The 13,648-nt window shown below is 47.7% G+C and overlaps 1 protein-coding gene across 1 annotated transcript in view; it reads left to right on the top strand.

Annotated features, from left to right (window-relative positions):
* Positions 1-11,508: 11,508 nt before the first annotated feature.
* B4GALNT3 (beta-1,4-N-acetyl-galactosaminyltransferase 3) overlaps positions 11,509-13,648 on the top strand; it is a 92,459-nt gene continuing 90,319 nt past the window's right edge. The window contains exon 1 of the mRNA XM_059184452.1: positions 11,509-12,095. Coding sequence (XP_059040435.1) covers positions 11,927-12,095 — 169 coding nt within the window. The 5' untranslated portion in view covers positions 11,509-11,926. The remainder of the gene's footprint in view (positions 12,096-13,648) is intronic.

The raw sequence follows: 13,648 nt of genomic DNA, 5'->3' as shown, positions 1-13,648 counted from the left end.
TGGTCTCTGTAGTTTTGTACAATTATTAAGGTTTTTTACTCTGAAATTTTATGATTTAATAACCATTTTGTTTGATGCCTAGCATCAAAACAGTAACTAATAAAAAGTCAGTTCCTTAAGTGTTAACACAAAAGGAAGAACCATCCGTTATATATGTCCCTCTAAAGCCCAAGACTGATCCTTCTGGGAATTTGGGGTTGAATTTATTAGTGAAAAAACTGTAATCTGGGGGCGCCTGGGTGGCTCAGTGGGTTAAGCCTTTGCCTTCAGCTCAGGTCATGATCTCAGGGTTCTGGGATCGAGCCCCGCATTGGGCTCTCTGCTCGGCAGGGAGCCTGCTTCCTCCTCTCTCTCTCTCTGCCTGCCTCTCTGCATACTTGTGATCTCTGTCTGTAAAATAAATAAATAAATAAAATCTTTATATATAACAAAAAAAGAGTCCCATGTTTTACCAAATGAACCGGTCTCCAAAAGGTCTTTTTTTTGTTGTTAAGATTTTATTTATGTCTTTGACAGAGAGAGATCACAAGTAGGCAGAGAGGCAGGCAGAGAGAGAAAGAGGAGGAAGCAGGCTCCCTGCTGAGCAGAGAGCCCAACGCTGGGCTGGATTCAGGACCCTGGGATCATGACCTGAGCCGAAGGCAGAGGCTTTTTCCCACTGAGCCACCCAGGTGCCCCCAAAAGGTCTTTTTTTAAGCCTCTACATAGCTTTATGGGTCTCAGCTGTGAAGGAGTCCACTCCTGGACTGACCTGTAGCTTAGTTCCCAGTTAGTCCTACAAAAAAGCAAGTGTGAACATAACAAAGACCTCTGGAGCACTCACTTCCTTGATTACCTGAGTCTAAGGTGACATCACAGTCTTTCAACTGTTACCGTGTTTGGAGTAGCTCTCAGTTTGCAAATGACATAATTTACTTATAAGCTACCAGATGATAATATTCACACCCTAAGTGGAACCTAAGTGTATGGAGTAAGATTGTTACTAAGAAACCCACTGCCCTTGCCGTAGCAGCTTTCTGGGAACTGGCCCGTCAAATAGCAGTGATCACCGCTTTTGTTTGCAGATCTTTTTGGTATCTCCTCTTTGCTTCTTGGACTGCATGGCTTCTTTTTGAAAACTGAGCCAGCCACGCCTTTTTTTTTTTTTTTTTAAACTAAATGTGTTGTATTGACACATGAACAGACCAATGGCACAGAAAATGAAGTGGAGAAATAGGCCCAATTAAATACTGGAATTTAGGTTATTGTCATAGAGTCAAGTTGGTCTGCTAAATATGTATTTGTTTTAGTTAAATAATTATTTATTATAAAATCTTGTGCTTGAAAAATTAGCTCATTTACCTCCACCTGCTGACATCTATGCCAGAATACCTTTTTTTTTTTTTTTTAAGATTTTATTTATTTATTTGACAGACAAAGATCACAAGCAGGCAGAGAGAGGAGGAAGCAGGCTCTATGCTGAGCAGAGAACCCAACGATGTGGGGCTCAATCCCAGGACTCTGGGATCATAACCTGAGCTGAAGGCAGAGGCTTTAACACACTGAGCCACCCAGGCACCCCCTATGCCAGAATATCTTTTAGATAATTGCAGAGTCACATGTAGTTGTAAGAAATCATACAGAGAGATCCTTTTATATGCAGTTTCCCCAAGTACTCCATTCCGACATAGCTAGACCACAGTTTTTGCATCCTAGCAAACTCTGAATAGGACCACAAGGTTTCTGATGGGCCTTGTGTTGGTTTTGTGCCCTGCCCCCCCCCTTTTGCTTCATGATTGTCCTACCCACTAAGCATCTTGGTATTTAACCATATCAGTGCTAATTTTAAATTTGTACAATCTTGATATTGCTATGTTGACTGTTCTTTGCCTTGACATTTAGAAAGAGATAATAAAAGTTAAATGGAGGAATCTAAAATCTGAGTAATGTAGTATTATAGTATTGTCATGCAGATTTCTATAAAATTTCATTGGGCCCCAAGCTCCATAATCAGTAAGGATTGAGCTGGTCTGTCTCAAGTTGTTTTACTTAAACTAGAGTGATTCTTCATTTCAGCCCTACGACTTGCATCACTCCCTAGGCCAGGCCAGCACCTGATAAGCTTCTGCAGAAAATAGCTATGTTCTCTATGTGCCAAAAGCTGTGTTCTCTTTCTTGCTTTGTGTCAAAGCAATGAATTCCTTTCCCCCCAAAACGACCTCATAAAATTCCTCTTTCTCTGCATGTTCTTTGCTCAAATCCTCTATAATGTTTTTGGGATTCTGTATTTCGCCTCTGCTTAGTCTGGGCATAACCCTCTGGAATTCATCCTGCACCTTCTCCTTGTGGGTCATACCTGGCCTTTCAGCTTTACCTCCTGAGCACTGGCGTCTTAGGATGCTACCGTGTCCTCGCCTGTTCTCCCTGCTTTGTCAATCTCTGTCCCAGCTCCTCTGTCTGCTGGGTTTGCTCACTCCTTGTCTGATTCTCTTCTGCTTATCCCACAATTTCAGTATCCCCAGGACTCTGTGACCCACATGATCCTCCCTAGGTGATATCGTGCTTTTCTATCATGCCAACAATGTTATGGGATTTCTTTTCCTAGAGGTCTCAAAAAGCAGGAGTAATCTCCCTTGAGAACAGTATGGAATTTTTTAAAAGAAACTTTTATTATTTTTAAAAATTATTTATTTTATAAAGTACTCTCTACACCCAATATGGGGCTTGAACTCACAACCCTGAGATCAAGAGTTGCATGCCCTAACCACCAACCCCGCCAGGCACCCCAAGAACAGTATAAAATTTAAGGGAAAAGTTAGTTGAAAGCAAAACTTTCCACGTAGTAAGCCAAGGTTGCACTGGGTTGGAAAATGTATAGCAAAGGGTGACTGAACTCAGATGAGAAAAATAAATCAGAGATTTATTTATTTATTTTTAAATATATATATATATATTTTTGGACAGGGATCACAAGTAGGTAGAGAGGCAGGCAGACAAGAGAGGGGGAAGCAGGCTCCCCTCCCCAGGCACCCCTCAGAGACTGATTTAAAGTTCCCAAGTTCACTTTCTAATAATCTAAAGAAAAACTGAGAGCATGAAATGTCCCCTAAAAAGATCTGGGATGATGGAATGCAAGGTGTTCCCATGCATATCTCTCACTGACCTGCACTGACAGCCCTCTTTTGAGGGTAGGATGTCAGGCTGAAGAGCAGAATCTTTGTCAAGGTAGAAGAATTTTTTTAGAACTCAAGGGAATAAAAAAGTTTAGGAAGACTTCAGCATTTCACTTTCTCCAAGAGTGGTTCCTTATACCCAACACACACCCTGACCACCCTCCACTACCATCACATACACACCGGGTATTTGGTGAATATATGAAGGGCGAGAAGAACAAAAGAAAAAAAAAACCATCACGTGACTAGTTGCGCTGTCCTTGACCCAAATCACTAGATGGGTTTTAGCTCCTCTCTTCATAGCTTTACCCAATGAGAATGTTCTATTTCAATTGGTTCTTGGAAACTGACTTTATTATTTTTTTTATGGTGAAAAGATTTATATTTAGAATTAGCCAGATGGACTCAGTTTAGATGATCCCAATTTTGTTGGCAACATCCAAAGCATCCTAGTCAGGAGCCAGCTGAATGGAACATATGCCTTCTTCTCTCCATTGGGCCTGATCAGGGTGTTGACCTTGGCCACAACAATGTCATAGAGCTCCTTCACAGCCTGTTTGATCTTGTGCTTTTTGGCTGCAACATCCACAATGAACGCAAGTGTGCTGTTGTCTTCTATTTCTTCATGGCTGACTCGGTGGTCAGGGGGATCCTGATGATGGCAGACTGCTCAAGCTTGCTTCTCCTGGGAGTGCTCTGTTGAAGATATTTGGGCTACCTTCAGAGACGTCTTGGGCCGTCATAGGTAAGTGATGTGCAGATCTTTTCTCTGTGACTGTGGGCACCTTTCAGCACCCCTGTCCTGGCCTTGCTTTAGCTTTGGCTTTGGGAGGGGCAGGGGCTTCCTGGTCACCTCTGGTGCCATCTTCATGAAAGGGCTGGTTCTTGTGAACTGATTTTAAATCTGACTCCCAAACTCAACACCTTAGCATTGACCATGGAAGGTGGTAGGAGCCTCCCCCGCCACCAAGAGGGGCCGAAATCCTTCTTGTCCTCACCCTAACCCCTTCCTGCTCCTGACGAGCCTCAATATTCACGGGGTTTGCTGCCTGCAGAGGGCGTTGAGAGTGGATGAGCAGCGTTGCTCTTAAATTTTCCCTCTCCAGAGCCAAGTTAAATTCCGGAGAACCACATACAGTGAGGATTTTTGTTTTCTTTCTTCCATCTCCAGTCCGCGTGGCGGCAGAGCTCAAAGGGTAGTCTGTTCTGGGGAAAAGACGGCGTCTGCCTCTCTCCCAAACTAGCCCTGATCAAATCCCAAGCAGCCGGTCCTTAGATAACACAGCTGAGAAACCTGAAACCAACAGCCTGGACTCCCTTCGGTGCCCAGCATCACCGTCTGGAAATGGAGACATGCCGCTGAGATGCCACAGTGATTGAGTGTTAAGTAGCATGGCTGGGGTTCTCTCACCAGAGTTTATAGCCTGGACCTCTGAACTTAGACAAAGAAGGTTTTCAGAAAGTCTGTCTGGGGCTGGAGCCCTGGAGCTGTTTTGTGGCACTCTGCACACGTACTAGCCGTTAGGATCATTGTTCTTCCCTAGCAAAGCCATTCGGTACGTTCATCCAGCCTGCTGTCCACTGGCCTGGGTTGCCTGCCACTTTCCCAGCAGGTGAGGGGATTTGATTGTGTTTGTGGCAAGGAGAGGAACGTCCCTATTTCCACTGTTGCTTTAATAGAGGAAGACATCCTTCAATGAGGGGGTTGAAGAGGAGGCAGAGCCTCCTGGGATAAGGAGTAAGAACACTTCCCCTTATGACAGAGTGTTTACAGAGTGACTTCTGGGCTGGAAGCTCTAGAAGGAGTACAGCTTGTAGCGTGTAGAACGGATGTGGTCCTTGACAAGCCCTGTTAGTGACTGGAGAAGCTGGGAAGTGGTAGATGTGTATGCAAGAGTTTCTTCAGGATGAAAGAATAGAGGTAAGAAATCCAGCTCCCCTCAGGGGCTTGGAGACCCACAGTTTATTCTGAAAATGCTGAGAACACCCTCAGTGCTGCAGAAGGTGGTGCCAGAGAGCTAAGTCAGCTGCCTCTGAGTCTACCCTCTGGACAGTGTGGGTCCACCTTGTGTGTATGCGTACTTGTGGGGACCAAGCCTGTGGGGTGTGTTGTCCTGGGAGAAGAGAAGAAAGCACCTAGGGTTCACTCAGAGGTACGTGGGTCATGGGTTTCAAGCCATGGCAAGTCACATAGCTCTCAGACATCAAACACTGCCAGGACGTGGGAGTGGGGAAGAAGCTTCTTGGGGCTGAGGGTCACCATGCTTTAGCTTTAGCTCCAAAGCTCCCTCACCATTACCTGCAGTAGCAGATCGCAGCATGTAGACAAGAGAGAATGTCTTTCGACAGAAGGGTGAGAGCATGTCTTTCTCATGAGGTTTAGTGGTCAGAGAAAAGGGAAGTAGAGCTCCAGGGAAGGCTCTTTTCGCCTCTGTTTCAGCACCAACTAATGAGCAATGGAGAGTGCTGCTCACCCTTTCTCCTTGTGGGTTTCCCAGCAACAAAGCAAATCTGAGTGGAGGGGAATAATTGCTGTTACTCAGCCGAAAAGCCTGAACAAGTCGAAGTTAATTTTTTGACTTAGATAATTGTTGGTTGACTTGCTGGGGAATCCCTTTCCTTGGGGAAGGAAGGCAGGAAGAGGGGTTGTGATAATTTGGAGGTATTCACACTGCAGACTGGAAAGAGAAGCAAGACCCAGCAATAGACGCCAAGTTTAAGCTTCAAAGCATATAGTTCCAGTCTGGGTCATACCTTGCATTTGCTGAAGATCGAATCAACAACTCCATTTGCTTGGGAGGAAGATGAAGCCATAAGCTCTCAGTCTGTGAACTGCCTGGGAACCTTTCCTGAAAGCTAAAGAGCTTTGTTCTGACTCATAACATCTCTGCCCTCTGTTCGTCTTTCCTTTGACTCTTCTCTAGACACGATATTTTTTCAAAAAATCTTTTGTTGATTTGAGAGAGAGTGAGAGAGGGAAAGCAGAGAGGAAGAATGAGAGAGAGAAGAAGACTCCCCGCTGAGCAGGGAGCCTGCCCTGGGGCTTGATTCCAGGACCTGGAGATCATGAACTGAGTTGAAGGTAGATGCTTAACTGACTGAGCCATAGAGAGGGGAAAAAGCGACCTCGTCTGTGAAGAGTGGAGCAGCAGCACTGAAGAGGGTGGGGAGTAGCAGGAGGAGAAGTATTATCATGTGGCTCCGTGAGTTATGGATGTGTGAGAGTGAGCTCAGAGTTTCCAGGGTGAATATATTTCTCCAGGGAAACTTCCAGGGAAATATGTGCAAAGGGGAGTAGGGGGGGGGAGGCATTGGATCTGAAGTTAGAAAGCCTGAGTGTGAGTGTCATCTAAGATACAAGTCACCTATATCACCTTGAACCAGTTATTTAACATCTCCTTATCTGTAAAATGGAACTAGTGAATCTATAGCTGTGGATGTGATACATGAGCTGAAAGAGATAAAACAAATAAATGCTAGCCATCATAGCCATGGCACTGGGAGATAGGTTCATGACTATCCTTTCCTCTCTTAGGAATTGTCTCAAAATAAAGGAACTCGGCCCTCTGCATTGTCATAGTCTAAGACATTGAATTAGCAATGGCCCAGAAACCCTCACTGAACTATTATCAGAATTTGTACTAACCAAGATATATGTCCATGAAATACTTTGAAGAGCAGAGAAATTCCTGAAGTAAAAGACAAGAGTGAGGGTCTATATGGGCAGAGGGCAATATGGAAGTTCAGGCCAGAGGAGTTGTTTGGGTCCAATGGAAAGAGAAACAGAGGCTAAAGTTGTGGTTCTAGTTCTGATTCCATCACTGCACTGGTTATCTGATCTTGGCACAGATCACCTTGAAGAAACTGAGGTTTGCACAGTTCATCTGTCAATAGAGGAGAGTATCTTTCCTACTATTCTCATGTGGTCATGAGAAAGAAAACACATATGATGAATATGTAAGTTCAAGGTGCCACATTATAGTGTAAGTGTCAGGTTTGAGGAAATGGGAAGGGGAGACTCTGGGATCACGGCAGTTACATAGTAAAGGCTGCCATCCCTATGACTAGAATCCATATGGCTCTGGACACAAGAGTTCTGCTACCACACCTACTGGTCACTGTACACATTTCCCTTTTGAATTCTCTACAAACCAGAATTTCCTGGTCCCTGTGCTAGCCTCGGCCCATTTTAGAAAGCTTCGACTGACCTCTCTCACAAAGCCTCTGCAATTCAGGAGAAGAGATTTTGTGGTTTGACCTGATGCTGACATCCTAGCCAAGCCAAAGACCAGAGCCCATGCCATCCAAATTACAGGTGACATGATGGAAATGCTCTTTCTTTTCAGGTGTGAATTGTGCAACATGACCCTATGCCATTGTGGACAAGGGCCAGCACTAAAGTGGGAGAGTGAAAAGACAGTGAAAATCATCAGAAGAACCAGTGAGTATCCAGAAACATTGACACGACAATGAACAGATATATTGTGCCACTAAAATTATACCTTAACCTATATACTTAGCTTTGGACCTGAGGGAGAAGGACAGCTAGCTCCCATTGATTGAAAAAAAGAATTTGGGTCTCAAAGTCTGGATGCTGCTGCCTTGCTGTGATATTAGGAGTCAAAAGGGGATTTGGAACAAGCTGTCTGAAAGCAGCATCTGGATGGGAGGGAAATCTCAGTGCTGAGGAGACAGAAGAGGAAGAGCCACAAGGGTTTCCTGCCCTCCTTATCCTTGTCATCCATGCACCCTCTCACCATAAGTAGAGAAAGAAAAGATTTTTTAAAAAATTTATTTATTAACTTTTTAAAAAGTAAGTGCTACATCCAATATGGGGCTTGTACCCATGACCCCAAAAATCAAGAGTCACATGCTCTTCCAACTAACCCAGGCTGGCATCCCAGAAATGAGCTGTTTAAGGTATAAGAACACAGAATGGGAAGAGAAGGGCAAAGAAATGAGATGTGCAGAGTGATCTCTTTCCCTTTCTGAATTTCTTTGGAATTTACTATTAGGACCAGAGACTTAGTCTTTATGTTGTCAGATCTCTTTCTGTGGAATGTCATTCCTCCTCAACTAAATGGCATGCCCTTTGTTTTATCTCGCTCCCAGTTCCCACATAGTGGATACTTCAAGGGTTTGGTTGATAGAAGTGGTTACATGTGTCTTCTCAGGAGGAACTATCTTTTTAATCAATTAAATTTAATTTTTTATTAATTATTTTTTAAAGATGTATTTATTTATTTGATAGAGATCACACGTAGGCGGAGAGGCAGGCAGAGAGAGAAGGAGGGAAGTAGGCTCCCTGCTGAGCAGAAAGCCCGATGAGGGGCGTGATCCCAGGACTCTGGGATCACGACATGAGCTGAAGGCAGAGGCTTAACCCACTGAGCCACCCAAGCGCCCCTTTTTTATTAATTATTTTTATTACCATATAATGTATTATTTGCCCCAGGGGTACAGGTCTGTGAATCTTCAGGCTTACACATTTCATAGCATTCACCATAGCACATACCCTCTCCAATGTCCATAACCCAACTACCCTCTCCACATCCTCCCTCGCCCCAGCAACCCTCAGTTTGTTTTGTGAGATTAAGAGTCTCTTATGGTTTGTCTCCCTCCTGATCCCATCTTGTTTCATTTTTTCCTTCCCTGCCCCCATAACCCCCTACTCTGCCTCTCAAATTCCTCATATAAGGGAGATCATATGATAATTGTCTTTCTCTGATTGACTTATTTTGCTCAATATACTACCTTCTAGTTCCATCCATGTTGGTGCAATTGGCAAGATTTCATTTCTTTTGATGACTGCATAGTATTCCATTATATATATGTGTGTATGTGTGTATATATATACACATATATATATCACATCTTCTTTATCCATTCATCTGTTGATGGACATCTAGGTTCTTTCCATAGTTTGGCTGCTGTGGACATTGCTGCTATAAACATTTGGGTGCAGGTGCCCCTTCGGATCATTACACTTGTATCTTTAGGGTAAATACCCAGTAGTGCAACTGCTGGGTTGTAGGGTAGCTCTATTTTCAACTTTTTGAGGAAAGGAGGAACTATCTTGGGGACAGGATTGTAGTAGGGGCTGCTATATGTTTCCATGACAAAGTACCTGAGAGTGACTCAGGCTAACAGTCAATCTGGTTGCTCTCAATGAGAGAAAGAGAGAGACAGAGAGAGACAGAGAGAGAGAGAGAGAGAGACTCTCTACTTACAGAGACCAGGCTCGCCTGGCACCTTTCTCAACCAAGCTTGTCCATGCGGACTGCTCTTGCCTCTCAGCCTCTTGGTCAGAAGAGCATGGGAAATGTACACGTCTCTGGTTTGGAAATTTGCAGAGATATTTCCTTGGGGCTATTAGACAATTGCTCTTTAGATCTAACTTTTGTTAAAAAACTACACCGGAAGTTCTGGCAGCTGTTTGCTCCAAGCGATATCTTCATCCTCAAACATTACTCAGTGCTAAAAGGGACATTGTGCCACCTCTTGAAGAAGCAAAGTTCCCATTTTCCAAGCCTCGCGGTGAGGCTGGGGAGTCTGTATACATCCGCGGGTGGGGCAGGTTATCAGTTCTACAGGAACTCCAACCAGGATAGGGTTGTGCAAGAGGTGGTTGGTCCAAAAAAACTTCATAGAACCTAAAACGGACCTTGAAGCAAGGGTCAAATCTGACTAACCAAAAAAAAAAAAAAAAAAAAGATAATGTATTGTGTGCAGTAAATGACTTCATTTTAGCAGGTTTCATATGCTCACATGAAGTTGGAAAAGGTTTTGGAAAACCTTGACTTCCAGATTTACAGTTTGCATTTTAATCAGTAAGCACTAGGAAGTCATTAAATATTTGTGAGCAAGTGTATGAATGGGTCAAAGAATTGGTACGGGAGACAATGGTGGGGGTGGGGTGGTAGCTGGGAAAAGTTACAATAGTCCCTACAGATTATTGGACTACGAAGTATCCAACTAAGCTTGTAGCAGAGAATGGGAGGCACAGCACTCAATTCTCCGAACTTCTGTCTTGGAACACTGCATGTTGCTGACTTGATTTAAAAATATGTGGGAATGCCTCTCTGATCCTTGCTTGCTTCATTTCTCCTTCATTTCCCCAGGAAGAAAGTGGAAGGAAAACTTCCCTATTACCTGTTGATTGTCCTCAGGCAACTCACTGGGCTCCACTGGACCTTCATTATCTCATTTAAATCAGATGATCATAATTTTACCTGCCAGAAGGCAGAGCGCTGGAGTACGGAATATCTTGATGATCTTTTCAACTCTTTGAGTACCTTTCTTGTGTGTGTGTGTGTGTGTGTGTGTGTGTGTGTGTGTGTTTTAAACATTTATTTATTTAAGTGATCTCTGCATCCAGCCTGGGGCTCCAATTCACCACTGGGAGATCAAGAGTCGCTCCATCTTTCAACTGAGGCAGCCAGGCACCCCTCTTTTCCATTTTTAATTCTTCAGAACTCTCCAACATCTGCTTTCCCTCAATAGCTATTTCATCCCAGTCTGGGAAAAACCACTTGGGGTTCGATCTGGGGTGTGTATAACTTCCCCAGATTTTCCAGTTGACGTGGTGGTTGAAGCCGGGGATGCAAAGGTCTTCAAATCCAACCCGGACGAGGAATCTGTGGCTGAGTGAAGCGGTCATTGCCTCCCAACTAACACCACGTCTACTCTTATTATTAAAGTAGGAAGGAGGGCCGTCCCTGGCCCCGAGAGGCCCTGAAGTCAAAGCCTCAGGCTTCGGTCACCCCCCTCCGCCCCCCAGCTTTTCCCCAGAGTGACCGCACCCCAACTCCCCACTCTGCGCCCCTCTTCAACCCAGCTTCTATTTCACTTCTGCCTGAGGCACCACGCCGCTAAGTGCTTGGGGGGTACCTCAGTTTCCCTCAGTCACACAAATTTCGGATCAGAACTCGCCCCCTCGGGGCGCCTGGGTGGCTCAGTGGGTTAAGCCGCTGCCTTCGGCTCAGGTCATGATCTCAGGGTCCTGGGATCGAGTCCCGCATTGGGCTCTCTGCTCAGCGGGGGCCTGCTTCCCTCTCTCTCTCTTTCTCTGGCTGCCTCTCTGTCTACTTGTGATTTCTCTCTGTCAAATTAATAAATAAGGTCTTTAAAAAAAAAAAAAAGAACTCGCCCCCTCCAACACCCCAACTGTCCGAGTCAATGAAGGCGCCAATCTCTGGCCGCATCTTTTGCTGCCCCAAGGAGGCCAAAAGGGGTTCTTCCCCGAGGTTTCTCAGGGGCGGAGCCCACCTGGGCCCCGGGGGCGGGGCCGGGGCGGGGGCGGGACAGGTGGGTGTGCGGTCGCGCGAAGGGCTGGGCCAAGGATTCTGAGCGGGAGGCGGAGGAGGAGAGGCGGGCGGGCGCGCACCTAGGGAAGCCTCCCTGTGGGCAGTGTGAGAGCGAGCGGGCGAGCGGGCGAGGAGGCGGGCGGGCGGCGGCGAGCCTGCGACGAGGAGAGGCGTGGAGAGGAGAGCCGGGCGCCGAGGACTCTCGGGGGAGGAGGCGCCGGGTCTGCTCGCGGACAGAGACCTGCGAGGCGGCGGCGCGACGCGCCCGCGCCGCGGGAGGGACCCCTAGTGCGCCGAGCATGAGCCGGCGGCCGGCTGGAGAGCGGCGGGGGGAGACGGCCTCGGCGCAGCCCTGAGACCCTGTGCTGGGGCTGGGCCACCGCGCGCCCGGGGCGCTGGGCCCGACAGGGGGGCGGGGGTTGGGTGCCGAGCGTCCAGCGCTGGCGGCGGCAGCCGGGGCGCCAAGCCATGGGGAGCCCCCGGACCGCGCTGCTCCTGCTGCTCCTGCGCCCGGTCAAGCTGCTGAGGAGGCGCTTCCGGCTGCTGCTGGCGCTCGCCCTGGTGTCCGTGGGGCTCTGGACTCTTTATCTGGAACTGGTGGCGTCGGCCCAGGTCGGCGCAAACCCCCTGAACCGGAGTAAGTGAGCGCTGGGGGCACGGGGAGGGCGCGGAGGTGGGAGGAGGCAGGACCGGTGGCTCCCGGGTTGCGGAGACCCGCCTCATCCTCAGACCCGATTTCCAACTCCTTTTCGTCTCCAGGTGCCCGGCGCCGCCCCGCTTCCTACTCCGGGAAGAGAAGGGGGGCGTGGGGGCCGGTCGCCGAGTTCCGAAACCGCCTGCCCGCGGGGCCGTGTGGGGCCGGGGCATCCTCGGGGCTGCTGGCTTCTCCCCTCGGAGGATCGCGTGGAGAGAGGCTACCACCCGCGGAAATGCGGGCGGAGACGCGGGGCACCTCCCGCACGCTAGACTTGCAGCCCCCGCCCCCCAGCAAGGGAAACGCGCAGTCCAGGCGTGGGCTGGGGGTTCTGTGCCCAGGGTGCTCTCGGCCGTGTGCCCCCCGAGGAGGCGCGCTCCGGTCAGCGCGGCCCAAACTTTTCTCTGTGGCTCGCTCCGTTTCCTCTCCCGCTGCGCTTTCTGCGGTTCTTTATTTTAACCATTCCTCCGAGAGTCCCCACACCTCCCCCTTCCTCTGCGCCACTACCCCCCACCCGGTCCCTTCCTCTTCCTCACTGAGCCGGGCCCCTCTCCTAGTCCTGACCACCCCTCCAGCTAGTTATCCTAAGCTCCTTTTGGAACTCTTCGGAACGTACTGAATTCACCAGACCCTGGGCATGGAGACAATGGACGGCACAGTGCACCAGGCAGTGGCTACATCCCTACTTCTTTTAACGTAGCCAGAGCCACTTACTTTTTCTGTGCCTCAGTTTCCTGCTAGGAACATGGGAGGGAACGGTCTCTTTCTCGTTTTCCTTCAACAGCTATTGCTCTCCGACGTCATTTTCAGTTTACTGTTGATGGAGCTAACAAAGTAAAATTTCAAGAGTGTCAGGGACTGTAAAAGGTCAACAATAGCAGGAAAAAGTGGAGAAGCTCCCAGAGAGGAGGCTCCCTGCGCAAACCTAACGAGTGGAGGTTCATAACTGGAGCACATTGTCTCCCATGCCTTCACTTCCCCCTTTGAGGAAATTCTGAAGGTATATGCGGTGATGAAATTGCTGGTGAGAAGATGCTTTGACATGTCCTCCTGTCAACTGCTCTGCCCAGAGTTGGGTGTGGTGCTTGTCTCCTCCTGTGGCCAAAGGGAGGGAATTACTAGGGCCAGTAATTTTGCTGGTTCAGGGTAGAGACATATACTTATGGCAGAACCTCTCTGTTGAAGTAATTCTGGCTTTAAGTAGGGAGAGTGGGGTGCCAGTCCTGGTTCTGCCACTAACGAGTTGGGGGAGCAAAGGCAAAATGGCAGCTTCTCAGGTGGAAGGAGGAAGTTGGACTGAATGATCTCTAAGGTCCCTCAGTCTGGATGCTTAGGTTGTGTGATTTCACCTCTTGGGCTTTTCCGGGGCCAGAGAGCTCGAGGAGGGCTTTGCTTAGCCACAGCTCCACAGCTCCAAATAGGAGAGTTCTTCCTTATGGTGACCAAAACTCGCCTTCTCATAGCTAGTTCTTCCCTCCCCTGAGCCTTGAAAGACA

Source organism: Mustela lutreola, chromosome 8 (assembly GCF_030435805.1).
Source record: "Mustela lutreola isolate mMusLut2 chromosome 8, mMusLut2.pri, whole genome shotgun sequence".
Taxonomy (NCBI): domain Eukaryota; kingdom Metazoa; phylum Chordata; class Mammalia; order Carnivora; family Mustelidae; genus Mustela; species Mustela lutreola.
The sequence above is the reverse complement of the archived record's forward strand: the minus strand, read 5'-3'. Positions and strand labels throughout refer to the sequence as shown.